General features: G+C 43.7%; 1 protein-coding gene across 1 annotated transcript in view; it reads right to left on the bottom strand.

The window, feature by feature from the left end:
- The window catches only part of rbms3 (RNA binding motif, single stranded interacting protein), a 165,238-nt gene extending 140,147 nt beyond the window's left edge, over positions 1 to 25,091 (bottom strand). The window contains exon 1 of the mRNA XM_072679848.1: positions 23,900 to 25,091. Within this exon, the coding sequence (XP_072535949.1) occupies positions 23,900 to 23,974 (75 nt within the window). The 5' untranslated portion in view covers positions 23,975 to 25,091. The remainder of the gene's footprint in view (positions 1 to 23,899) is intronic.
- Between the last annotated feature and the right edge of the window lie 1,793 nt (positions 25,092 to 26,884).

The raw sequence follows: 26,884 nt of genomic DNA, 5'->3' as shown, positions 1-26,884 counted from the left end.
ATACGGAAGCAAGGCCAAAAAGGCTAAAAGCTCAAGCAGCTGAAGCATGCTGGATGCCAACTGGAGGAAGCACCACTGCACGGAAACTGGGGGATTCAAAGGACGCTAGGTGTGTGCTAGGCAAAATGCTAACCTATTCGACCCAGGAACAATCTCTTCAGCTAGTTAACCTCACACCGACAGGTGAGACATGCAGGCAGGACACCAAGGGTACATCTTACTGTCCGGGAGGAATAATTGCAAAAAAAAAAATTCTTAATGCCATTAAAACCGAATGCCAAAAAACTAAGCTATGCTATAGCAGTCATAGTGCCATAAGCCAGCCAACAGAGTATATCTAATTTCTTATTTATTTATTAATTTTTTTTAATGAGAATCAGTGCATTTCATTTAGGAAAAAATATACAATATTGTAAATGGGCATCCGAAATTTTCACTTCAACCAATCACGTGACACATTTACTATTTATACATCCAAGAACAGGTTCAAATACTCAATAAATGCATCTGATGGAGAGCAGCTAAAGCAAAGCCAGCACTTTCTACAAATCCAAACAGCGCTAGATGAAATGTTAGTATAGTATTGTGCTCAATACAGTCTTGCTTTTTGTGTTGTGTTGATGACTTACAAAAGGCCCGCAGTAGCCCACTGCACTCTCAATGGCTAAGATTCAGTGAAGCAGTTCAAACTCGGCCGTAGAAGTTGTAAAACTGAAACCCTCGGCCGTTTCACATTATAGATTTATCGACGCTGACATTTAAGACACATTATGCGACGGCCCAGTGATTTTGCAGAAACATATGTGGCCAAAGACACACTCGGGAGTGTGCGGCTGTTAACTGTAATCTGAATAACGCTTTCACACACAAGCGGCCGCAGCACATTCCGGTGCTAACCTTGAATTCAATCTACACACCACCCTATGGTATGCGCAAACACAAACACACACACACACACACACGATGAAGTGTCACTTGCACGCCACCTGTGCTTGTCCTTCTCACCGCATTGAGTCATCAGCTTTCCAGTCCATTAGTCAAACACCATCAAACGTGGTCACATCATGTCTGCGTGTGGTTGCTGATGCTAAAATATATGGCAAGTACCAGCCCTGTTCCTTCCTGTTCCTCCAGACAAAGCCATGACACCTCAACAACGATGTCCGTGAGTCACTGTCACCCTCACAGAGGGTCAGCGTAGAGGCAGCGGAGAACGTAGCCTAGCTGGACATTGCCGCAGAGACGGGGGAGAAAATAAATAAATAAATAATGCAGTACGTGCAAAAGTTCATCACCCCCAGCAAACACGACACTGTCCCAGCCCCGCAATCAATCAACCTGTTTTCACTGCTAACTTTTCATCACTCTACTAAATACGTGTCAAAGCAAGCGTATCGTGTGCACCCTTCCCTGCTAGGATTTACTGGGTACCGACTGATTTAGTGGATGCATCGAATTACCGTGAAAGACTAGAACTATTCGTTTCACCTACCTGGTCTTTTTATCGTATGGGGAGGGGCGCCCAAAGAGACAGTGAAGCACAGAAGGGGAAGAAAAAATATTTATACTCTTGAAACCTGAGTAACAAAGCTGACACCTGGGAATTGGAATGTAAGGAGCACAGAGGTTTCTACTGAATGCTACAGGTGGCCACAAAGTCGGCCAGAATTACCCCCCCCCCCCCCACAGTTTCTGATTAAAAAAAGATGGTGATTTATGGTGCACTGGAATTGGCCCAACTGATAACTGACCAAACCCTGGGAACAAGTGGTACACATGATTTTACACTGCCATTTAAGGCCTTTGGCTGATGCTCTCCTCCAGACTGACTTACATTTGAATCATATTACACAGGTAGGTGAATGTAGTGTTTGATGTCTTGCGTGAACTCTTATTGGCCTGCCACAGGAAGGGCGATGTTTTGCGAACCACTATGCTACACATGTCCAAATGTTTGTGGATGCCCCTTCTGATTAATGCGTTCAGCTACTGACACAGAAGTACACAGAGCTTGTCTAGTCCCTGTAGAGAAGCAGTGTCAATAGTAAAGGACTCTCTGGAGCAGATAAACATGAACCTCTTGGCATCATGCCTAATGCCAGGCGTGGGCCAGAGGGGTATAAAGCCCCCCCAGCATTGAGCTGTGGAGCAGTGAAACTGTGTTCTCTGAAATAATGGTTCTCTATCTAATACTTCTGGGAAGAGCTGGGGGTGTTTGGGATGAGGTGGGGTGGTAATCATTCAACATCATGAACTCACTAAGGCTCTTGTTGCTAAATGCAATCAAATTCTCATGGCACCAAGATCAGGTAGAAAACCTGGACAGTAGAGACAGTTACTCCAACTGTCCAAATCCAGCAGGATTAGATTTTTAATACCCTTGAATTTGGAAGGAACAATGAATGGGCAGGTGTCCCAATACTTTTGCCTACACAATATGACCTGATAAGTATCTAGTATAATTTTTTTTGTTTGTTTTTACATATTGTCCATACTTACAATATGGCAGTGGTGGCTCATTTGGATTATTTACAACAGGTTTGTGGGTTCGATACACGGGTTCGCCAAGCTGCCACTGCTGGGCCCAGAGAACTTGCGCAAAGTGCTTAACCCTCTCTGCACCAGGGGCTCCGTATCATCTCTGTCCCTGGCTTTCTAAGCTGGAACATGCAAAAAGGAAAAAAATTCTCACCTTCGACTGCATGCTGTGTTAGTGTGTGATACAGTATGTTAGGATGACTGCCCACCCACTCAGCAATCATTCAGATCCTCAAGAGAGTTAATAAGACACGGAGAGATACAGAGTCAAATACAAGAGGGTGGTTAGGAAATATTGCACCAGTAGAGCTTCATTTTTTTCCCCCACCATTTATTGGCTGAATCCCTGACTGTGCACTAACATCTGGCATGTCTATCTAATACTATTAAAATATGCTGTATAAACCAAAGCAAAATTCTTCATTTATTATTAAAAACAGATTAAATCCTATAAGTACTTCGCTGCCCTTTTTGGTTAGGCATCAAATGGTTGTTCCTTTCCTTTTCCTACCCACTGAACGAGGAACTGTGAGGATTATATCCAAATTAACTCATTTGTTTTCTTGGGTAATGTCACACTAGCAGAAGCTGGAAAGAGTTTTTATATTTGTTTTTTTCCCCAGTGTGTGCAAGTCATAACAGCCAGGGTTCCCTTTACAGGCAAAGAATATTAAAAAACAATACATGTGCCAGGTTTATCCTATTATCTCATTAAAAAAATACTAGTGCAGTGTGTGTGAGTATACACACACACACACACACACACACACACACACACACACACACACACATATATATATATATATATATATATATATATATATATATATATATATATATATATATATATATATAGTGTGTAGTTGTTCCTAACCAGGGTTATAGTGCTCCAATGCGTCAGCTTTTAGTGCAGTGCCAGTCGATCTGTTATGTGAGCGCCACAGACTGCCCGACGCTGCGCTTTCACACTTCAAGGTTCAACCTTTTCTGTTGTCAACATTACATGGAGATGCTTCTAAGAATCTAAGTTCTACCCCAAGTGCCCATGTTAAATTACTGTAAACATTTATCAAATCAAGCATTTTTATTAGTCCAATCATCATGAAATCAACCTAAAGAGGCAGATCACATCAAAAAATGTAAAACAACATAAACTAGGTATAAGGTCTTGTTCCGACAGCCCTGTGAAGCCCAGACACCGGAGTAAAAAAACGTAGGGTAATCAGTATCTGTATCAAATTGCAAAACAAAAACACACAATTATAGCAGGACACATAAGCATAATTTAATTCGAGCCTCTCTGTCCCACAGCTAATTGCTAATGTGTGGTGAGAAAATTGACTGATGTCAGAGTACCAACCAGAGAGTGCTGCACATCTGTACTGATCTGAATAAGCCCTACAACAGAGCCGGATACAGGTGACATAAAGCAGCCCTTAATTACTGAAATATACTAATAGCTACAGGGCGTAGCGATACACAAAAGTCATGCCACACACCACGGTTTAGGTACAAGGTCAGTACAATGAGGGGGGGAAGCAACAAAATGCAAACGCTTCCTCCATTAATTTTATTTTTATTGTTAACGGCTTACAGCTTAAAGAAAGGGCACTGTGACATGCACCGAGCCATGCCGCTTTGCCATCAGTAGCCAGAATCCGAAAGAGCACAATTGGCCGTGGTCTCTCTGGGTGGGTAGATGGTGCTCTTTCCCTTTATCACTCTTAAGCGATGTTGGCCAGCACAGGAACTGAGAACCCAGCACTTTCCTCATAGCGTGTCGGCTGATTGGCAATGCCACACTGCTATTGCAGTGGCTGGCTTCACTTGAATGGGAGGAGACATTTCTTCAAGTCCTTACTGTCCTTGTATTGGGAGCATTGCTAGTGCTAGCGAGAGTTATGACCGGGTGGGTTAATTGGCAGTACGAAATTGGAGGGGAGGGGGGGGGGGAATAAACAAATAAACTAATTAATTAATAAAATAATAATAATTTTAATAAATTTAAAATGTTTTTTTTTTAAATACATAATTATATTCACAGCCATCCTTTATTCCGACTGTTCTGGATATAGCTGCTAATATACAACATAAGGTGCATATGATTCTGTTGGTAGCATTATTAACCGTGCCCAGCCAAGCAATAAAGAACACGGCTATACTAAAGCAGGTCCTGCTTTCTAAGGGTTAAAGTGAAGCCTTGTGCCTCCTGGACTGCACTCATGCTGTATTCAATTCAGGCTGTTTGTCCACCCACTCAATGTAATTATCTCCAGAGATATTTGTGTTCCTGGACACAATGTGATCATTCAGACACACAGTCAGGCCTGAATCTTCACTTAATGCAGCCACAGCTTGTCTTTGTTTTAAACGGCTGACAGAGACGAGGAGCGAGGGAAGGGGAAAAAAAACAATTATTTTTTTGCATAACAACAGCAGCTATGCACACACACACACAGACAGTTACGAGTAACACCACCCTCCCACTCAGTATCTCCCTTACTGTCATAGTGCCAATTACTGTATAAGCAGGTAACATCCGTTTGAGCCAGGCTTCATTCCACACAGCCCATAATGAGTTACACACAGCGCGACAGCCCTGTTTAGTGGAGCACCGTGATAAGTCAAGGAATCGCTCCACTGCACAGATGCACACACAATCCACCTTATAACCTTATATGCATATCAAATTTGCAAAAAACACAAATACACAGTTTTCAGTAAATGAGCATGCAATAACTTCATAACAGCCATTCTGGTATGAAGTCTGTTTTCAGCTTAAAGTAATCAATTAAAAAAATAATAATAATTTTTCATACTACATTCAATCACTTGTCAATTGCACATTTGCATCTAAAATATCACCTTTATCTAACCTTATATATAACCTTACATATACACTTATACATTTTCATGATTATAAATGTGTCCTTGTTAACACAAGATGTGTTAACAAAAAGAAAATGTGTTCGCATGCCTCAGTTTGATTGACCACCCCACACACTCAATTGTTTTTGTCTATAAATTACAGACTGTTGGTTTAAAGTGCATTTCAAAGAGGAAGTGACACCATTTGAACCTATAGAGACGTCAGGAACAAAGAAAGAAAAAAAATTATATATATATATATATATATATATATATATATATATATATATATATATATATATAGAGGAAAATAATAGAATGAACCTCTCTTTCATGTTGTGGAGAGCTGTTGAGGGAAGGTTTTTTTTTTCTCCTATAAAGAGAGAGTTTTATACTTTTTAGGAGACCTGCTGTCAGACTGCCTGCAGCAAATCTGCAGGGACACCCCCCGCCCTCCACATTCAAAGTTCATAGTTAAAAGATGGAGACTATTCTGCATGTCACCATTTATGTCATCCCATACACATCCAGTGAAGCTGAAGTCTGGACTCTGGAATGGTCAGTTCATTGTTTTGAGAACCAGTAACTAACTATGTTTGATTAGAAAAATTGACCTTTTTTAATAAATGAATATTAAATTATTTTCATTACTTTACTTCAGTAGATGTGTGAAGTATCTGTACTTTAATTAGAAGCCTTAAATATTAGTTCTTTTTAAATAAAAACTTTACTTTTTTTTACTTTAATAGCATTTAGAAGTGTGTACTATTATTTTTGGTACTAGTATTTTCTAAGTGGAATAATTTTACTTTTACTCAAGTATAGGACTTGTGTGCTTCAGTCAGCTCTGCCTTTTAGATCAATCCCGTTGAGTCTTTTTCTTAGAAGAAGGATAAACAGAAACCTGTGTATTATTTCTCAGATCTGAAGAGAGACTGGAGATCTCTCAAATCTGAACTGCACACATATTGCCTGTATGAGGGGGGGGGGGGGTATCTACACGGCTGCTACATTTTCATATAATCATCTGATAAGTGAAAGAACATATACCCAACAACAGTACTGTATCTAAATGTGTATTATAGTAGTCACACGAAGACTCAGGTTTAGTAAAAGCAAGGGTTTAATACACCTGAATAACAACTCCAGTAAACGGTTCTTCACACTGTAGACGGATTCTACACAGCACCAAATAACATTCACCATCATAGCTCTTTTTTAGCACCATGTACAACCCCTTTTGCTTAGACAACACTGATAAATGATAGGAAAGTGGGGCTTATTATGGAATGAGATTCAAAGTGATGAGGGAGAGAGGTACAGTACTATGGAAAGGTCCTGTTGTTAATAATTCATCCTGTAAAGAGTGTGTGGTTTTAATTGGTGGTGAGGGATAATCTTGGCATGCTCTTCTGGGACTCACTCTTCATCCAAATTCCAGGAACCTGCAGTGGGCTGAGGGTTCAGCACCCCTACTCGGGTAGGAGAGGCAGAAAGCATCCGAAATCTAAAACCTACCTGGAAGCACTCAAGCTGTGTCTGCACTCTGCAGCACCAAGAAAACACCAGCCACTTATATTTAGCCAACACACTCCTCCAACTTAATCAGTGGTTCTTTAAGAAGTTGTCTAATGACACTTCCAGCACCTCACCATTATATTCAACAACCATACAGTGACCACTACACTACATAAACTATATGGGCAAATGTTTTGGGACACCTGCTCATGCATGGTTTCTTCTGTAATCAGGGATATTAAAAAGGAGTTTATTCTGTAACAGTAGAGTAACTGTCTCTACTGTCCAGTGAAGGCTTCCTACTAGACTTTGGCACATTGTTCTGAGGAACTGATTGCATTCAGCAACAAGAACATTATTAAGGTCAAGGTGTTTGGAAGATCACCCCACCCCCAACTGTTCCCAAAAGTGCTGAATGGAGCATGGTCTTTCCACAGAGAACACACTTCCGCTGCTCAATGCTGTGCAAAAACGCTACATCAGATTCATGATGTTCATGGCTATGCTCTTACAATGACCGATCCCCTTGTCCCCATTGTAATTAAACAAATCCCAAATAAGAAAACACTGGTGAATGTCAGGATCTTCATTAACAAAAAGAAAGTGGGTTATAAGGAGAAATTGAATGTTAAGGAGAGTTTGTGAATGAGGCCTTCGTTTTTATGTGCATTATAAACGCTGCTTTGAAAGACGTACATCTTTGAAATATGTAAATTCTTCAATTTACTCTTAATCCAGTCAGATCGCATTCTTACTAAATTAGTTTTCCTCCATTTGACACAAAAGGCCTCAGTCACTTGTACGTACTCCTGCAGTTCTTGTGGCCAAGCAAAGCAAAGCAAAAGAAAAAAGAAAAAACACTAAAGACCAGGATAAAGACCAGGCCTGATATGGACCAGATAACATCTTGGAAGAGCCAGAGAGGCTTTGAAGATTCTCTGTCCTAATAATCTAAAACCTGCTCTAAGGAACCACAGAGCACCCTCAGGTGCATCTGATTCTACACTCCAGCCAATAGCAGTTCTGCATCAAGTCCGGGTAAAAACAGGGCTTAGACAAAATAAAGGAAGAATCTAATACAGGGGGTTAAAGCTCATAAGCAGCATGCTTAGTTGAAGCTAATGTACTAGCTTGGGTAAACACATGTATTACACAGGGGCTCTCACAAATTCATTCAGCAAGACTCTCTCCCACCAGTCTACTGCACAGTTTTGCGTCAGCAGAGGTGGGACAGGCATCCAGCTCATGCCTTGAAATGTTGCAGGTCATGATAACCATTTCTGGCCCCTTCGAGGTAAATGTAAATTTTTATGGATCTGGCATCATTTTACAGCGAATATTATAATTAAAAATAAATAAATAAGTCGCTAACATACTCCTCTTACTTTGACTCACGTGATGCTCGTCACCATGGTAACATGAGCATTTGTAGTTCACTGTAGTTCATGTCATTTTGGCATTTGTTGAGTACCATGTACATAAACGTCTCAGTCCTGATCTATAATCTGAATTAATTCAGTCAGACTGGAGAAAATCTTAGCATGTAAACACATTCACTGACATTCGAAATATTGGGTTTGTGGGAGTTTACGTATATGCTAATCTACAATACGACCCAGAACACCACTCTGTCAGCACAATGTTCAGGCATGTGTGCGTTTTTGCATCGCTCTCCTCTTTGTCTTTGAGCTGTTAGCCATGATAATCTGCAGATGTGGATTGGCCCACCCTGCTGAATTATGCAAACCCAGCTCAGCCCAGGCTCAGGAGTGCAGGGGGAGACAGACAGCTTGTGGCCTCTCTTTTGAAGATGAGAGCCTACCCCCAATCCCGGCTGTGTCTGTGTGTCTCTCTCTCACCTTGCTGTCCACTACACCACCATTCATCCAACTCCCCATGAAATATGAAACAGGGACCCTCAGCCTTGTTGCCAAGACGCTCAAGCCATGCTTCCCCTCTAACATTTTGTCTTCACCTCCCCCTTGCCCTCCGTTTCCTCTTTTTTATTTTTTATTTTTTTCTTCTATCATCCTTCTGCATCTCCACCTTGTACTACTCATGACTTAGCAGGTCCCCTGCACAGTGTGCAAGTCTGACCCAGATCCTTCCTGCGCTCAGGCTCTGAAAGGCAGGGATAAACGCCTTGTGCTGTGTGATCTAGCCTGACATGCTTGTAAAATGCTCTCTGAAGGGTCCGTGTTAAATGAAGGACGTTCAAGAGTAAAGCAAAAAGATCACAGGCCTAACTGAGACCACAGACGTTGACCTACTCAAGACCATTATGTCCTTGAACACGATTGGTTCAGAGTGCATCTATGAAAATGTCTTCCCTTTGAGGGGTCATTTGTTACCAGTAGGGGTGGGCAAAATGGCAGTTAAACTGTGGAATAAGAGCTAGAAATTCAGATATGCTGTCACATATTTCTCTAGCTTAGCCAAATCTAAGAGCCATCAGATTGCAGTCACAGGACACTGCAGTTTCTTCTTCAACCGCTGGATGGAACTACGGAGCTTGTGTGCAGCTGCAGAAGTCCATTAAAGCCAGTGTTGTTCTCCATGTGTTTGTCAGTCTGGCCATTTTTACAGTTTCTGACTGAAACGTTTGTAGAATGGGTAAAAATACTGGGGTATTTCATGAGGGAAGCAGAGAAAAGATCTCAAACATTACTAACTGGATACCCGTCCGAGTCAATCACGCGGTCAAGTATTTAACCACGACCAGCAGTACAGCACCAACCTTCGGAAAAGTGAAGAAATCGCGTCCAAAGTGGTGGAGCAAGCAAATTTCATGTTGAGACACAGTGCAGGAACTTTACAGGAGCCCTGCACAATGACGTGTTGCCAGGTTCGCCTAGAAAAGTCAATGTAGCATCCAGCACAGTCTGTATCGGCCCCTAAAACTTTTCTGTTCATCTTTGTATGACATCATGATCAGTTTCACAATAATTGATATCTTTACATTTTTCAGACATCTTATCATTTAGAATGGACAGGGAAAAAAAAGAAAGAAAAAAAAAAAAAAAAGGTGGCGGCACATTTAAAAGGTACAACCGATCTTTGAATTTTCCTTTATTTAATCCAGTTAAACAGGAATAATTATAGATTACAGTTTTTTTTGACAAATTGCACATAGAATTTGGACGAAGGGCATGTTTTGTTGATTTTCTAGGAGTTATAGGCTGAACTGAACATATTGGGGGACATTTTGTGACTTCAGTAATTTGTCCAGGGGAGCCTAAACTTTTTCATACAGCTGTGTATAGTCATTCTAATAATAATTATTTTATTAAATACTTGCCAGGTACTTGCAACTAAGTGAAATTGAAATTGGTTGGTTTGATTCATTGGTGAAACGAGCCACAGAACGAACCAGGCCAGCCTTGATTTGATGAGGGAGTGCGGTGAAAATAATTGCTAACTCAGATGTTGGCTGATAAGGGGTGAGTAATAGAGAGATACCCCTACTATTAAAAAAATGTCTGCAAGCCAGGGACAGAACTACTAGCACTTATTGATTTTAACTCTCTTACAGTCCTACTGAATAAAATATAACCATCTCCACATTTCTTCCACACTGCACCACTCTTGGACACTCTCTTAGACACTCCCTCTTGGTGAATCACTTGCCAATGCCATTTTTCTAAGAATGCAGTCAGTTAGTGCTCTCAAGACTCATGCAAGCAAAGCCCATGACCTGCAGAGGTTCCTGCAGAGGTTCTGAATGAATCTGGAGCTCCTTCAGTAACAGCGGTCCTTTCTGACCTGACCTAATGGTAATGTAATAAAGCATGTTGCTGCCGTTATTGCGTATCGCTCCTCTCACGTTACGATGACATGTACAGCTACACCTGGGTTGGCGGCTAATTTGAGGAAAATCAAGACAAATCTCTACCAAATTACATTTTACAAATGACATTATCCAACCTCCTCTAGTAGAACGAACCCAGCTCAAATAAAGTCTCTAATCGCATTCAATATGCCTCAGCGACACCATCTTCTCAAGGGAATTCCATTCTTTAAGGGTTTCTAATGTGTCCGCTTGCATTCTTGGAAAGTCGTAGGCCAAAGTATGATCCAGTTGACCGCTAAGCAGTTGAACTTTGCATGGCTGTGAGAGCTGGACTCCAGGCGCTGACTCGTAGGCCGAACTCATTTATTCTCAAACTTCAGTTGAAGTTCGCTAGGTTGGTGGAATAAACATGGCAATGTTCCAGCAGCTCTATGCTTAATTACACAAGAGTTACTGCAAAGCACAATTCTAGTGCGCTAGCCTGCTAACAAAGTCCCTGTTGCCGTTAGGCAAACGCATCCCACAAACAAATCAGTGCAGATAAAAGAACTGACTCTACAATGTTAGAGTTTGTACATAAAATATAACATTAGCCAGCAGTGAAAAACATGTAGTCACTGTTTAGGCTAGCTCAGCCTGGCAAAGCCTCAGAGCTGATCTTCAAAACTGTGCGACTTTTCATTTTTTTTCACTTTCCTACAAATGTTTAACAAAATACTGTCACAATGTCTATAATGGAAAGTGTGGTTTAGAAGCAAAATCTGAGATCTTGGGTCACGTCTCAGAACTAGCCGCATGTGAACGGAGTCACTGCATTTCATCTCCTTGTTCTTGCACCGAGCATCGGCAATAAAGCTGAATCCATCTAATCTAATGAAAGTCAACGTAACAAGATTTAATTCCAAGTCCTTTGGAGCATTTTATTGGTCCATTCATCATGAAATTTGGACACAATGTACTGTGTCAAAAACAACTCCCAGCTTCACATTCTGTCAAAAAAGTAAAAAAACTGCAAAAATCGACTGTTTTGGGGGCACTAGAGGGACCTACACAATATTAGGCAATCGGTGTATGTACACAGATTTTGACTGAGGGAGTGTGTGCTTACGCTCAGAGCCTTTCTTTTTATTTATTATTATTTGCAAACGTTTGAGCACCCCTGATCAGATTTTCTGATTTTCTACGTGTAAATTACTTATACACATTTTTTTAGACATTTACGGCATTTAGCAGACGCTCTTATCCAGAGCAACTTTCAATAGACTAAAATTCAAAGAAACCTCTGCATATTTTAATGCACTATTACTTAATTTAACATATTCAGGGGGACACACAGCAGCTAGTGGGGTCAGCTAGCCGAGGACGATTAGTTTTACAGATTACAAACACCACTCCCAAAGATGCTAAAGGCACTGAATGGTGCTCCATCACTCCAGAGAACATAGCTCCATTTCTCCACAGCCCAGTGCTAGGGGACTTTGTACCCCTCTAGCCAATGCTTAGCCTTAGGCATGGTGACCTAGGGCTAATGCACAGCTGCCCCAGAGCATCACACCCTACAAACGATGCTTACCTATGAAGATTATACGAGCCATGTATGTGCAAATGAACACCTGGGTCAATTGGGGTGAATTAGAAGGGGTGTCTGGATGCTTTTATGGACATACTGTCTATTACTGATACCAATACAGTGCACAGTATGTAGGCTGATATAGTATTAATACTGGAGGGGGTCATCTTCTTCAAGAAGAGTCCAGCAGAAGAAGAGGAGGAGTGGGCAGCAGGGGAACAGGTGCTTCTTTTTGTGGCCCTGCATAGTGATCGACTCATTAGTAGGGTTGGGCAGTGCTGACTTTCTACACTGAGTGGTGCGTGTTTGTAGTCTAATTGGGGTTGGAGAGATAAACCTAAGACTTTTGCTGACCTCTGCTTTTGCCCTGTCCTGCACTTTCAAGGTTGAAGCAAGCTTCACACACATACATAACTAGAGACAGACATCCCTTCCAGAATATCAATATGGGCTCTAATTGGCTCATATGGGCCAGTATGTGAGGTCGTTTGTATGTAACTCAGGTGCACAGCAGCAACGCACATATAGACATGTGCTCAAGTAACTGTGCTACCTGGGTGAGCTCTCTTACGTGTCTCATGTTTCCCCACCCCCACCCCACGAATCACTGCCGCCATGAAATCACCACCACCGCACCTCCATTAGGCGGCCCACCAGCATGCGTGTACGCGTGTATAGTGCGTGCATCTGTGTATGTTCTGCCGCTCCATTTGAAGTGTGTGATGGGTTTGATGGAACATCAGATACAGCAGATGCGGCTAGTAGAAAGAGCTGGGGAGTTTAAAAGAAAGGCGCATAAAAAGTTTAACATCCTTTCCAAACCTACTTCCTCTTCCCCGCTGCCACATGAGGAGATGAAAGGGCTATGCTCTCACAAAGGCTCAGAAAGAGGGCCCCCCCCCCCCTCCACATGCCACTACTTCGGCCAACTAAACGCATCGCTTTTCGGCAACAGCATGAAAGGATGACAATCTGTGTGTAGATGATGGAATCGTATCAATGCTGTATAGGAAGCCTCCCTCAGGTCACTGTTGGCCCCTGGAGGCCCCATGCAGCACACAAAACACTACAAACTGGGGGTGTAAAAATAAAGGCAAAAATGCAATGCCACCATCATGCCAGTCGCACTGCAGTGCCGAGAATGACCCACCAGCCAAATAATACAGGCTCGGTGGTCGGCCGATCGGTGTACTCTTCACACTACACAACTCATCTCGTAATCGAGAATCTGTCTTTCTTTTCCTTCCATAATGGATGTCAGTAAGGGATGGGTGATACAAGTTGCCTTTGCTCTGATTTGCTGCAAAAACACTTAAAACAAAACAAAACAAAACAAAAAAAAAAAAAAAAAAAAAAAAAAAAGAAATGGATGAGAAAATTGATGCTTGTTGATGTTGTATAACTCCACCCTCTGCTTTCTCCTCACTCCATGTCTTGCACCCTCATTGGCTGTAGCTAGTCCAGTCAACACATTTATTGCCTACTTCCAGTCAAAACACTTTTCACAGCACCGGATTTAGAGTAGCCAACAGGTCCAGATATTTAACCCGACAGATATTTGTTGGGGGCGACCGATATGTCTCTGGCTTTTGCGAGCCATCTTTAAAAACAGTAGACGACTTGAAAATTGGGACTAGGATGTACCGCAAACTCAAAATTACACTTTTCTGTTGAAAAACAAACAACACTACACCCTAGAACACTATACTCTTTTGGGGACCACCTTGCTTTTACAGCCCCCTATAGGTGAATATTTTGATTTGAGCTTGACTTGAGCTCCCAATGCAAACACTGGCCTGCCGATAAATAACTGAAGGCTTAAGGCAACAGAGGAGATCGACAGCTGCTAAACAGTGAACAGAGGCTTGAAAAAAAAATTAATAAAAAAAGAGGGCTTGGGATTGTTTACTGGACTAACTTACACATTCAAGAACGAGGTGGAGAGCGTAAGGATTCTGATAGCCATACATACAATGACGGCACTCGCGGAGAAGTCAAATTCCATTCCCTTAAAACCAATATTCACTGCGTATTAATTCTCTTGAGACGTTTTCCACTGGGTAGGCCTGTTTTCTGGTATTTTACTTTTTCCTTTAACTACTTGTGTGGGTTCCCATACCAAAACCAGGCTTCCTTCATTCTAACATGAGCATTTATTTGAATAGGCTGTATGTAAATGTTCTGTATGTAAATGACCTCTGTACTGACTGGCTCCAATGCATGGTCTCATTATACTTTCAGTGTGAACGGTCAGAGCTGAATAAGTGTGTACACACGATAAGTGTGTTGATTCTGGTGCCTTCACAAAAACAATCATCTCTAAGATGGGCTGTTTCGCAGCTTATGTTCTGGATTTGGACCTGGAAAGATTAGCCAGAGTTTATACACTACATCAGTTTCTCTCGTTTTTTGAAATGAGAGGAAGACCTAGTTTTCTATTATACAGACTCTTTCAGCTCCACTGAATAAAAAAATAAAGCCTACAGTAGAGGTCATTAACTGGTAACAGAGGACAACTATATGACCCGGCTACAGAGCCGTGTGACTAAGGGCAGTTGAGCACACACACAGGAGCTTAATCATTCATAAAACCAGCCAGGTTAATAAAATATGCAGGGCCACTCACCAGCACACTGGCAAAGTGCCCCTGTAGTGCCTTTGCTTTTAAAACTCGGCACAGCAATTAAATGAACATGTCTATTGTGTAGGCTGCAATGTGTGCGTGACAGAGCAGTATGTGTGAGCGAGAGAGCAAACCAGACAGAGAAAAAGAGAGAAAGAGAGAGGGAGGAGTTGTGCTCTCGCACCAAGTTCCACACCGTGTGTGTGTGTTGCAGCTTAGAGGACAATGTCACACAGCCTGTAGTGTCTGTAGGACTAATCCTGTCAGGCTTTTATCTTCCCCTTCCTCTGACACTTAAACACACTCCCCTCGCTCCACCCCCCCCCCCCCACCTTTCTCCATGTCTCTCTCTCTGCATCTCACCTCTCTGTTTTCTCTGCGTCTCTTTCTGCCGCTGTACCTCTCTCTTGCTGCATCTCGTCTTTTCATCTCCTGCTCGGTCTCTGTGTCCCTTTTCCGTCTCTCGCTCCACCGGCCTCTCTGTCTAGCTCTCCCTCTGTATATGTGTAGGTCTCTCTATGACAATTAAATAGCAGTGTTGTGTAACAGATTTGGCTAATAAGTAGAGCTGGGCATTATGATGATATTTTATCTTATTGTGATAAATTATGTTATTGTGATAAGAATATGCTTTTTTAAGTATATCTAGGATACTGTTAGTGCTTATTAAACACTGATGCAGGTTTCACTACAAACAGTGTAATTAGACTGATTTAATTAGATGAAGTGCAGCAGATGTTGAATAAAAATTTTTTAAAAAAAATCACTGTATTCAGTACAGGAGAGGATCTGAATAGTAGTTTTTAAGGATCTGTCACTGCATGTAATCATGATAAATATTGTGTATCGCGAAAAAAGTCTTAACATATCGTCCAGCCCTACTAATAAGTCATATGTCTAGCCGGTCCACTAGTTCACTGCTTACCACCCCCAAAAACATGCAAATGAAGCGAACTGAACCCAGACGAAAGATCACTGCTGGATTAGACACAAAGGTCATGAAAGGTCATGATCATGGATGTTTCTTCAGCTGAACTCCTGTGACAATAGGGTTTCTCTCAAAGACCCCGTTTATACTTGGTCACTTCGTGCATCTTGAGTATCAGGATTATATCTGGACCAGGCCAAGACACATAAAAATCCAAGTGTAAACACACCCAGGACGCATTTAAACCGGACACAAATCCAATCACTCAAACCACTTCAGGTGGTGGTCTGGGGCACATCTGAGCCAATTGTTATATCAGTGTAAACACATCCAGCTCTCCAAAAGGCATTCAACAACCAAAACCCCTCCTGGTGCAACAGAAACACCAGCAATAACTGCTGGGAAATGAGCAACTTTGCATATTCCATCCCACACAGCAATCAGATTTCAGTCCGTCATAAACGGAGACGCATTTGACTACCGAGTGTAAGTGCATGTGGCTAAAATCTAATCAGGATGCAGGTCCAGATCCTAATCACATGAGGTGAGCAGGTGTAAACAGGCTCTATGACTACTGACCACCTGCTTCTACAATGATCCATGTTAAACACAACTTAAACATACTTTGACTATAAAAGTATTCACCAGATCTCAGTCCCGATGGGTCGGTCGCTCACTCGAGCGCGTCCTAACGCCACTTTCACAAATAGGCAGTGACTATGAGAGGAGGAGACAGCGCACTTTTGAGTGTCATTAGCCACTCTCTTTGTAGCCTTGAGCCTCTGGGGTGTGTTTGGACAGGAGTTTGAGTGCCCGCCACGCAAATTAGCCCAAATAAAAGCATGTGGGCTGTGCAAATTAATTCGAGCGGAACGCAACAAAAGCGCTGTTTACATAAGCTAATCCCAGGCAGTCCGCTAGCTTTCAGGCTAGCTCCAGCAGGCTCTGCTGCTACATGGATATCTGTAGTTATTAATCAGCCATCCCTGGAGCGCTCTGCAACCACAAAGTCTTTATCTTATCGAGAAAACAACAAGAGCAGCCAGTCCTTTCAGATGGCATCTTCAACAGTGTTTAGAGGCTGAACAAAAGAGGCCAGAGCAAATGGTCTTCCCTAAAGCCTTCTTTAATGTATGCGTCTGACGCACGCCCGTTTCCGCGCCCATGCGTGGACAATCGGACACGGTTACAGCAGGTTAAGAGCGCTGTGGCTACATCTGATTAGAGCCGCCTCTCTCGTGGCCCCAGCCGCAGAAAAGGTGTGCATAAATTGGTGGTGGTGGTGGGGCGGGGGGGGTGTTTGGGGAGGCGAGCAGGGAGGTTGGACAGTGAAATCCCTCAGGAGTGTGTACTCAAGGATTTATGACGCCTTGCCTCGCCTGCTCTGTCCTTGGCTTTGACTGGGCTGTTTTCCGAGGGAAAAGGTTTCCAGAGTGTGTCTCCTGATTAAAACGCAGGGGAAGGAGGAGGGAGGGCAGGAGGAGGAAGGGGAGTGACAGGAGAGAATGAAAAGCCCCATACTGAAGCGCATTCGAAGGGTGCCATCACCATCCTTCCTCTGTCCCTCCCCTGTCTCCTTCCTGTGCAGTCCTGGCGCACCAGGAACAGCAGATACGCTGGTGTTTATCTTCTGCAGAGATGACAAGGCCTGTCAAAATCTGTCGCTGTGTGACGTGATTAGCTCAGATTGCTAAACACATCTAATCAACTCCGAACGGAGGCTGTTCTGCGATACCTTTGAGCAAACGGGAAGCTTACCTGTAGCACAGCACCTGTACTTACCTACGCTTAGAGCTCAAAGCTCATTACTTAAGAAGTTACAAACATGCTGATGCTGGCACATGGGTTGCATGCACGAACCTGAGTGTACCGCTAAAGATACTGACCAATCGTGGAGAGAGATCTATATAGGCTGTAAAGGCTAAGCTAAACTAACTTCAATATTTATCCTCTGCTGAGACGGTTTTGTAATAACACTTCACAATACAGAGGCAATGAATAAAAAATAACTTCTCGGTTATGATTTATTTACGTATTAAATAATAGCTGCACGGATATCTGTCCATGCCGATACTGATGTCGAGCTATAAACATTTAGAAAATGTTCCATTATCCATATCCAAGACAATTGACTTTTTTGAGGTGGGTTACAAATAAATAGAATGGGAGCAACAATGAACATGTTCTCAAAAAAAATCAGCTTGACGCAATCAATGAAATATAAATATCTGAGCCATGCTGATATGAGGCCCGATATCGGCATGCATCCCTGATTTCCTTCTGGGAAACGTTGGTCTTGTTAACGTTTACAATCCCATACAACGTTTCTATTGGTACAGAAAAAAAATTGTAATGTACATTTTCATTTGTAGCGGAGATGTGTAGACTGTCTGTATCTTACAAAAAAAGATAACCCTTTTAAAAACAATTTTATCAATATCACTAAGCAAAACCAAAATTGAATTCATTTGGAGCCCACTCTCGATTTCCCGCCCAGCAGCACTCACCATACTTCACTAAGGTCCATTCACTGCTGAGCAAGCGGACTTCTGGCTAGAGAAGCTTCAGGCTTTTAGGCACAGAGATGGAGAACCATACACTGATCAGTCCCTGTACTCATGCTCTACTCATGGCTGTAGGTTACTCCATGTATTCCAGCTCCACAGGCCTTGTTGAGCACTTAACTCGGAGAGCCTAAAAGCTAGCGGTGTGTAAAAATCCGAAAAGTCAGGCCCTTTAAAGGAAGAGAATCCATCAGGCCCTAGTTGTTACAAAGTGGTCCTTTATTAAAAATGCAGCAGGTCCATTATTCTAGGACCAGAGCTTCTCTCCTGCTCTATCCAGCCCGCACACAAACCAGCAGTCTGGTCAGGCTCCTTTAGGCCCCGTCAATGGCTATAGTTATGGAGAAGTCCATGGGCAGCTGGCAACAGATCGAGAGATCGCATTTAAATTCAGTCAGGTAACAGAGGAGCGTGCTATATGTGAATCACTCAGCCGGTTCGTATGTGGAACAGCTCAATGTAGATCCTTCTCTTCACAAAGAGCTCAGATTCCGCTAAACTGGTCAAAATCCTCTGATCTATGTTCCAATGTACACTTCCTCTCACCGATATTCTTCTATCAAGCATTTATTTCTGCAACAAGGGCAGTTTTATATCCTTCTATAAGCGTATGCTAGTATGTTCCTATTTTCTCAGTCAACCCCACCCCTCTGAACAGATGGCTGGAGAGAATGCCCAGGACACAGTGGGAGATCGAGAGAGAGATTGAGCGAGAGATCGAGAGAAACACTACAATGTGGGAAACGAACCAAAATCATAGCAAAATATTATTGCTTTATCGTGTTATGAGTTTTGCGCCTTGTGTGGAGAGGGGGAAAAAAAAAAATGCTGTGTGAGCATGACCTGCAAACTGGCGCATAAAAAAGGGCAGTTAAGGTATGCCGCACTGAAACTAGAACATCATGTGACATTCTCAAACCCCCACCCAGAAAATGCTTGCTGTATGCAACAAGATTTGCATAATTTATGATTATTTATTTTTCTTTGCTGCTATTGATGTACAACATTAAAAGACAGGCTTCAAAGCAGGCCAAACATTTCCTCTCCTGCACATTCACAAAGGAAGTAGAGCAGGAATGACTGACAGAGAGGGAGAGAGAGACAGGATGGGGGGGGGGTTGAAGCATAGCCCCACCCTATAAAGTACTATCCTCTTTTGTGCATACAGATTGCATACAGTTCACTACATGTCCAAATGTTTGTGGACACCCCTTCTAGTGAATGCATTCAGCTACTAAGTTGCACCCATTGCTGACATGCATGCACAAATGCATGCACACACACAGCTTGTCTACACCCTGTAGAGAAGTACTGCCAACAGAATAGGACTCTCTGGAGAAGATATACATTAACCTTTTGGCATCATGCCTAATGCCAGGCGTGGGCTAGAGTGGTATTAAAGCCTCCCAGCACTGAGCTCTCTGGTAATTCCCTGTTAATTTACAACAATTTTTAAAACATTTAAAGAAAAACATTCTAATTATTACAAACTATGAACAGTCCTTATGTAAAGTGGGCTACAGAATAGAAAGATAAAAGGTGATGTGTTCGGGTTGTGTAGTAACTCACTCATGTGCATGGCTCAAGAAAATGATTAGGTGAAATGTGTAATTAAAATCCTCTACAGAGTAGCAGAGTTTGCCTCAGAAAGTTCCAGCACTCAAACCCACCGCTAGCTGTATACAGGCAGACACACTCAGGAAGCATCCTGCCGTATAAACGTCAGACTGCTGTCCCACTGGAGGAGTTTGCATGTATAATTCATACAGCACACATGTTAACTTTGTGTTTCTGTGCAATCTGCTTCCAGAACAGCAGCACCTGTGCTGAATCAAATTCTCATTTATTCCGACACAATCCCAAAGAGGTCCGAGGTAAAGCCTTAACCCACAGAGAATAGTGCTGTCTAGCACAAGTCCAGAAGCTCCAAACAGTCGCTTTGTCTGCACTCAATACCCATGGGTGACAATGGTTCAAAACAAAGATTTCAGACATTTAAAAGGCTCAGATCATGGAAAACACCCTTTGTTATTTACTCAAAATAGTAGTATGAAGAAATGCAAAATATGTAGCGTGTAGAAACAACATATACGTCCTTATCCATATATGAAAAACTATGCTGCATTCAATAAGCAGCTTTACTGTTTTTTATAAAGAATATATGCATACGCCCCTGGTTTAGAATGAACTCTCTAGCTCCACTTATCATATTGCAGCACTTTATAGCTCTAAAATTACAGGCAGTAGTCCATCTTCGCTGCATACTTCATTAGACTCCTTTTACCTTGTTCCTCAAATGGTCAGGGCCCCACAGGACCACCACAGAGCAGGTATTATTTGGGTGGTGGGTCATTCTCAGCACTGCAGTGACACTGACATGATGGCGAGGCATTAGTAGTGTATGTTGCACTGGTACGAGTGCATCAGACACAGCAGTGCTGCTGGAGTTTTTAAACACCTCAGCGTCACTGCTGGACTGAGAGTAGTCCACCAACCAGAAACGTCCAGCCAACAGCGTCCTGTGGGAGCATCCTGTGACCACTGATTAAGGACTAGAGCAGAGGTGGGCAATCCCGGTCCTGAAGGGACAGATACCTGTACATTTCTTTGTGCTTTTCCTGCTTAAAACATACCTGAATCAACTCACCTGTTATTTACCGGATTTAGTAGCTCACCCCTGGACTTGAGGCTAACCAACACAAACATGAGCTTTTGTCTCTGACTTTACATCTACAAGGTGGACCAGCTTGGTATGAGTGTCTAATAGAGTGGACAGTTTAAAAACTCCAGCAGCACTGCTGCGCCTGATCTACTCGAACCAGCACAACGCACACCAACACACCACCACCATGCCAGTGTCTCTGCACTGCTTTACCCAAATAATGCTTCACCACCATGTCAGGGTCACTGTAGTGCATCACCATCACCCAGATATTACCTGCTTGGCCTGGCTCGGCTCGGTTAAATTCCGTTTCACGACTATGGAGATCTTAGTAACACAGATCATTAGCACCTTCTAAATTATTTTTATAAGGTGGGCTTAATTATTTAATTAATACAAGTTCATAAAAGGGAAAAGGGGGGGGCGCTAGTGCTTTTGTCTATGACAGGAACGTTAGGAATCAATCTCCTAATTATCCACTTGCAGAGTAAACAGCACGTTGCCATGCAATAGTCCTGTGTGACATTGTGGGCAGCAGAAATCTAATGAGTCTCATGCATAACGCTCTCATAACGCTGTGGGAACGTTGCAGACACGCTGCGTGTCATCCAACTGCAGGCCAGTTAGCGTGCACTCATGCTGAGAGCTGAGATCTGAACGGACCAGTGGATGTTATTTCTGCGACACAAAAAAAACGGACCCCGCTGTAAGTGAAAATGTACACACCGACTCAAAACCCTGAATATCAGCTCTTTCGCACAAACACACACAGACTCACAGGTTTGTTACACACATGCGTGTGCACATACACACACCCCCACACACCCATGTCGCTGATTGAATGGTTGAAGGGGCCCCCACAGCCTTCTGTTGACACAATACCAGGGGGGAATTACTTCCCTTTAAATCCGTTTCATATCCCACTGGTGTATAACTGCTGTCATGGATACCTCCCTCTGCATGAACTGTGCATGAGCCCGCTCACAAACACACACATAGCTCTCTTCATGCATCCATCCGTGTTCTGTTAAGCTCGCTGTGTTATGGGGGCATGCAGCCTGCTGCTGCACGTGTGTAGGCAGGAACTGAAGAGCCATATTGATCTCCAGAAACCATGATGGAATATGATTATGATGAAGCTAAAATCAAATGTTGCCATTTGCCCGTTACTTGGTGCACACTGATACCAAACGCCTGCTGCTCTTTTTGGACAGACCAATGCAGGGCCAGAAATTTCACTGGCAAACTGGTAACTGTATTCTAGTTCAGTACAAAAGCTAACTGGGAGCTATCCAGTTAACACAGAGAGAGAGAGAGAGCGTGTGAGAGCACAGGAGCAAGAGGGAGAGAGAGAGCGCGCGAGAGCACAAGAGCAAGAGAGAGAGAGAGCACAGTGATTGTGTGTCAGCTGCTTCTCTTCCCCCCACATGATTGATTTCCCCTGGAGGAATGCCTCCACTCTGAGAGCATGCCGGAATCAAGATTAATAAGAGGCCATTTAAATCTCCAGTCTCCCTCTCACACACACACACACACACACACACACACACACACACACACACACAGGCCTACAGTCATGCACACCAACATGGGGCCCTCATCCTTCACAGGCAAAGGCAAGTATCTGAAATCCGAAGCGTAGTGCGACTCTGTGCCAAGAGCGCTCCTCTTCTCTTCCAATAATCTCCAAATCAACAATCATTCCCAGACCACACTATTCTTCCCCTACGCTAACGCCAATACTCGGCTCCAGCGGAAACCAATTCCCTCACAATAAGATCGCGAATACATGCTGTAAGTAATTGGTGACTGTTTTTGTTTCTCTTGAGTAAAATGAGAAAGACAAACAGATGACTCCAGGGATGGGGCCTTGCACTCTGGAAGGCTCTGGGAAATTCATTAGACAGCGGAAGAGGGCAAGATCTAATTTGACGTGACCTTGAAGGCTTGACTCATGAAACGATAACTGATGGGCCTCAGAAAATAAATAAAAACAAAGCCAAAACAAGCAAGGTGAAGCCCAGTCTCTCCGACGGAGAGCTGTGCGGGTCGCAAACAGTTTTTCCAGCAGAACGATCCTCAGGTATTACTTGTTTGCCTCTGGTTCATTCCCTTTAGGAAAACAAGCAAAACCGGATTCCCCTTCTCAATCGCATCACCCCCTAAAGTTTCTCCACCTTGATAGTAAAGAGAAGAACCTCCTCGCTTGCTTATTCATGCCCCTGGCCTTGCCGGCCTTTCTCTCATTCAGAGCAGCTCATCCTCTCTGAAGTAAAGACTCGTGCATCGCAGGTGCCAACTTAATTTTTTTGTTTGGTTGGTTTTGGGGAGGATGAGAAATAAAGACATGCGTAAAGCAGCACAGAGTCAGGTAGGGATCACCAGCAGTGTAACAGCGCCTCGATCAATGCGCTGCAATCAATTCTACACTTCAGAGTGGTGTAGGGCTTCAAGAGATGGATGTTATTATTCAGCTCCACCATTAGAGCCCCACTGTGGTGCTGAGGGGACAGAATTCGGGAGTGTGCGAGTGTGTGAATGTGTTTGTGTGGTGCATCTGTCTACTGGTGTGTATGTGTGTGGGATGCAATTAGGCATGTCATCCCCACTCTTACTGGCTCTAGCCTGGACCAGCAGTAAAGTGGAGTTTCACCAAACATCAAAAGCTGGAGATGGCAGCCAGATATGATGGTCAAATCACATGATGTGCATGATAGTTGCCCCCCTCCCAGGGTGGGAGCACAGAAAGGAAAAGAGAGAGAGAGAGAGAGAGAGAGAGAGAGAGAGAGAGAGAGAGGGACAGAGACGCACACTGAAGAGGGAACCCATGCACTGTACCTTAGTCTGGAGATAGTGAGGGTAGTAGTAGGTGTACTGGGGGTACATTGGTTGCTGTTCCAAACGTTTGCCCATGTAGCTGGAATCCCTCTGGCCGTGGCAGGATAAGGATACTCGCGTCTTTGGTCCGACCAAAAAAAAAAAAAAAAGAAAAAGAAAAAGAAAAAGAAAGGAAAAAGAAAAGAAAAAAAAACAAAAACTCCAAATTGCCCCCCCACCCCTGCTGCTTCCTGGACCAGAGGTGAAATCCGTGCAAAAAGGAGGCAGGACAGAAAGAAGGGAGAGAGAGAGAGAGAGAGAGAGAGAGAGAGAGAGAGAGAGAGAGAGAGAGAGAGAGAGAGAGAGAGATAGAGAGAGAGTGATGGGGAGTGTCAGAGGACCTCTGGCTGTCCTTCTGTCAGTCACTGTGTAGGAGTTGCTCCTCGGCTCTTCTCTTACACGGGAAAAACGAGGAGAAGATGGAGGGGGGAGACGGGACAGCCGTAAAGAAAAGGGAGAGGAAAGGAGCAGTGGTACAGGAGGGAATAGAAAAGAGGCGATGAAGGGAAGAGGAGGAGGAGGCGGAGGAGAAGAAGGAGGAGGGGAAGTACAGGGGGGCTTTGCAGCGATTACTTCTACGAAAAGCTAGCCGCTATTCTCCAGCTCATGCCTCGACTTCGTCTCCCGCTCAGTCTCCCGCTCTCTCTCTCTCTTTTCCTCTCTCCCTGGTTCTCTCGCTCGTCTGTGGAGTGTCAGATCCTGTGGGAGGCTGTCAGATATCCCAGGCACACACACACACACACACACACGCGCGCGCGCTCCGCTCTGCTGCGTGCTCCGCTCGCACCGTTCTGGCTGTCGCGCACAAAGCGAAACGGGCTGAAGATGCGAATGCACTGTTGAGACACAGTCAGTGGGACCGAACCCTCCTCAGCTCCAGTCCGGCTTCGATCGCAGAGGAAAAAAAAAAACAGCGCAAACTCCTGGAAGGGGGAAAATCCAGCACTTATCCCAGACCCACACACAAAGCGCACAAACACACACTGATGATGTCTTCTTTTCCCACGGCCTGCTTGCCTCCTTCTTCGCTCGCCCGTGTGAATATGCGAGTGTGTGTGTGTGTGGCTGCGTGCAAGTGCGGGTGTGTGTATGAGAGTATGTGTGTGAGCGTGAGTGAGTGAGTGAGTGAGTGTGTGTGCGTGCGCGCTGCCGGCTGCTCCACACTGTGGGGAAGAGTTAAAGGCTCGGCTCGGGCAGCGCTCAGATCCCTCCTCCTCCTCCTCCTCCTCGGCCCGGTGGGCGGGGCTAAAGGCAGGATGTAGTACTGCCTGGCTGGGGGTGTGTCTTAAACGGCCTGTGTCTCTCTCTCTGGATAGGCTGGCCCTGTGAAAAGCATGCACTCTGCAGGGTGGGAGGGGCCGGGAATAGGAGGGAGGAGGGAAAGGGAGAGAGAAAGTGGCAAGGAGCCGAGGCCCTCTACTGGTAGTGCTCAGATTGCACACAGCCTTGTCTAGCCTCATCACTTTCATGTCTGTCTATCTGACCGCCCCCCTCCCCCTAGCCTCTTTAGCACTTTCACTGCACTGTAAATTAGAAGAACCAAGGAAAGCGCATAAGTGATTTGCCTTATGTCAGCCAACACTCCCCTCACCTGCGCACGAATGGCAGTGGCTGAGGCTGTGACACACTGACACACTGGCATTCATGCATACTAGAGCGGAGGAACCTGGCCTTAAATAGCACTTACATAAGACTCTGTACTTTGATGCTCAAGTGTACTCTGAGCCCAAAGCTTTCACTGGAGGACAGAACTCACTGCTGCTCTTGTTCCACTGCTAAAGTGAATTACTTATGAACTACTTTATTATTACTAGTTAAATTAATACTACAAATGAATCCAGAGCAACTTCCTAAACCACTCAGAAAATAACCCTAGTGTCACCTAGTGTCCAAACTTTATTAATTGATTTTTCAAACCTTGTACGAGAACTTAGCAACCACAGGCTCCTCCAAACAACTGTCTATCTGAAAATGAAAGTAATCGATGCCCACAAGAAAGGCAATGTTAAGAAGATAGCTGAGAATTTCTACAAGGCAGAATGTTAAGAAATAGCAGTTCAAGGGAACTGCGGAGGTCAGGATGAGATCTCAAAGACAGATAGAATTTCTTATATGCTGGTAAGACAGGCAACTTAAAACCCACATGAGACTCCAGAAAATCTGCATGAATGTTTAGCAGTGAAAAGGATATGGCACCTTCCCACTTTGCAGCTTGGCTTGCATAGACAATCTTCATGGAAGAGACATAAGAAGGAAGCCCTACCTGTGACCTTGTCACATAACTCAGTGTTAGAACTATGCTCGAAAACATCTAGCTGTAGGGCTGTCAAAAAAGCACTCCGTGGCCACAATCTGCACATCTGGAGGGAAAAGAAAATACATTTCATGAAAAAGACACGGACAGAAGCAGAAGGGATCTAACATTCTTTGGGGTTGTGTTGCCACAACTGGAACTGCAAACACTGCACTGTGGAGAGAAAAACTGATACCGCAAAACCCATACCCAACTACATTAGGAGACACAAACTGAAGCCTTTTGAATGGCCCTCACACCCCCGGACCTAAACGTTACAAAAAAACATGTAAAGATGTGTATTTGTGGCCAAGGGTGCTCAAACTTTTGCATAAATTACAATCACGACTTGCCAGAAATATTAGCTCCACTCCATATGTCTGAATACTGAATATTATAATATAATAATGTTATAAAACACAGGTAACAGGTAAGCTCCTTAGATAAATGTGGTTGGTGTGGCGCAACAGATAACACCACCACCTACCATTGCGTTACAACACCACCATGTGGGAAACCAGGGTTCGATTCCCGGTCTGGGTGACTATGCTGCGCTACACCAATAAGAGTCCTTGGGCAAGACTCCTAACACTACATTGGCTCTCCTCTGTAATACGAGTAACCTTGTAAGTCGCTCTGGATAAGAGCGTCTG

The sequence above is a fragment of the Salminus brasiliensis genome, chromosome 5 (genome assembly GCF_030463535.1).
Source record: "Salminus brasiliensis chromosome 5, fSalBra1.hap2, whole genome shotgun sequence".
Classification (NCBI taxonomy): Eukaryota; Metazoa; Chordata; class Actinopteri; order Characiformes; family Bryconidae; genus Salminus; species Salminus brasiliensis.
Note: the sequence above shows the minus strand (reverse complement) of the source record. Positions and strands in the feature narration are given on the sequence as shown.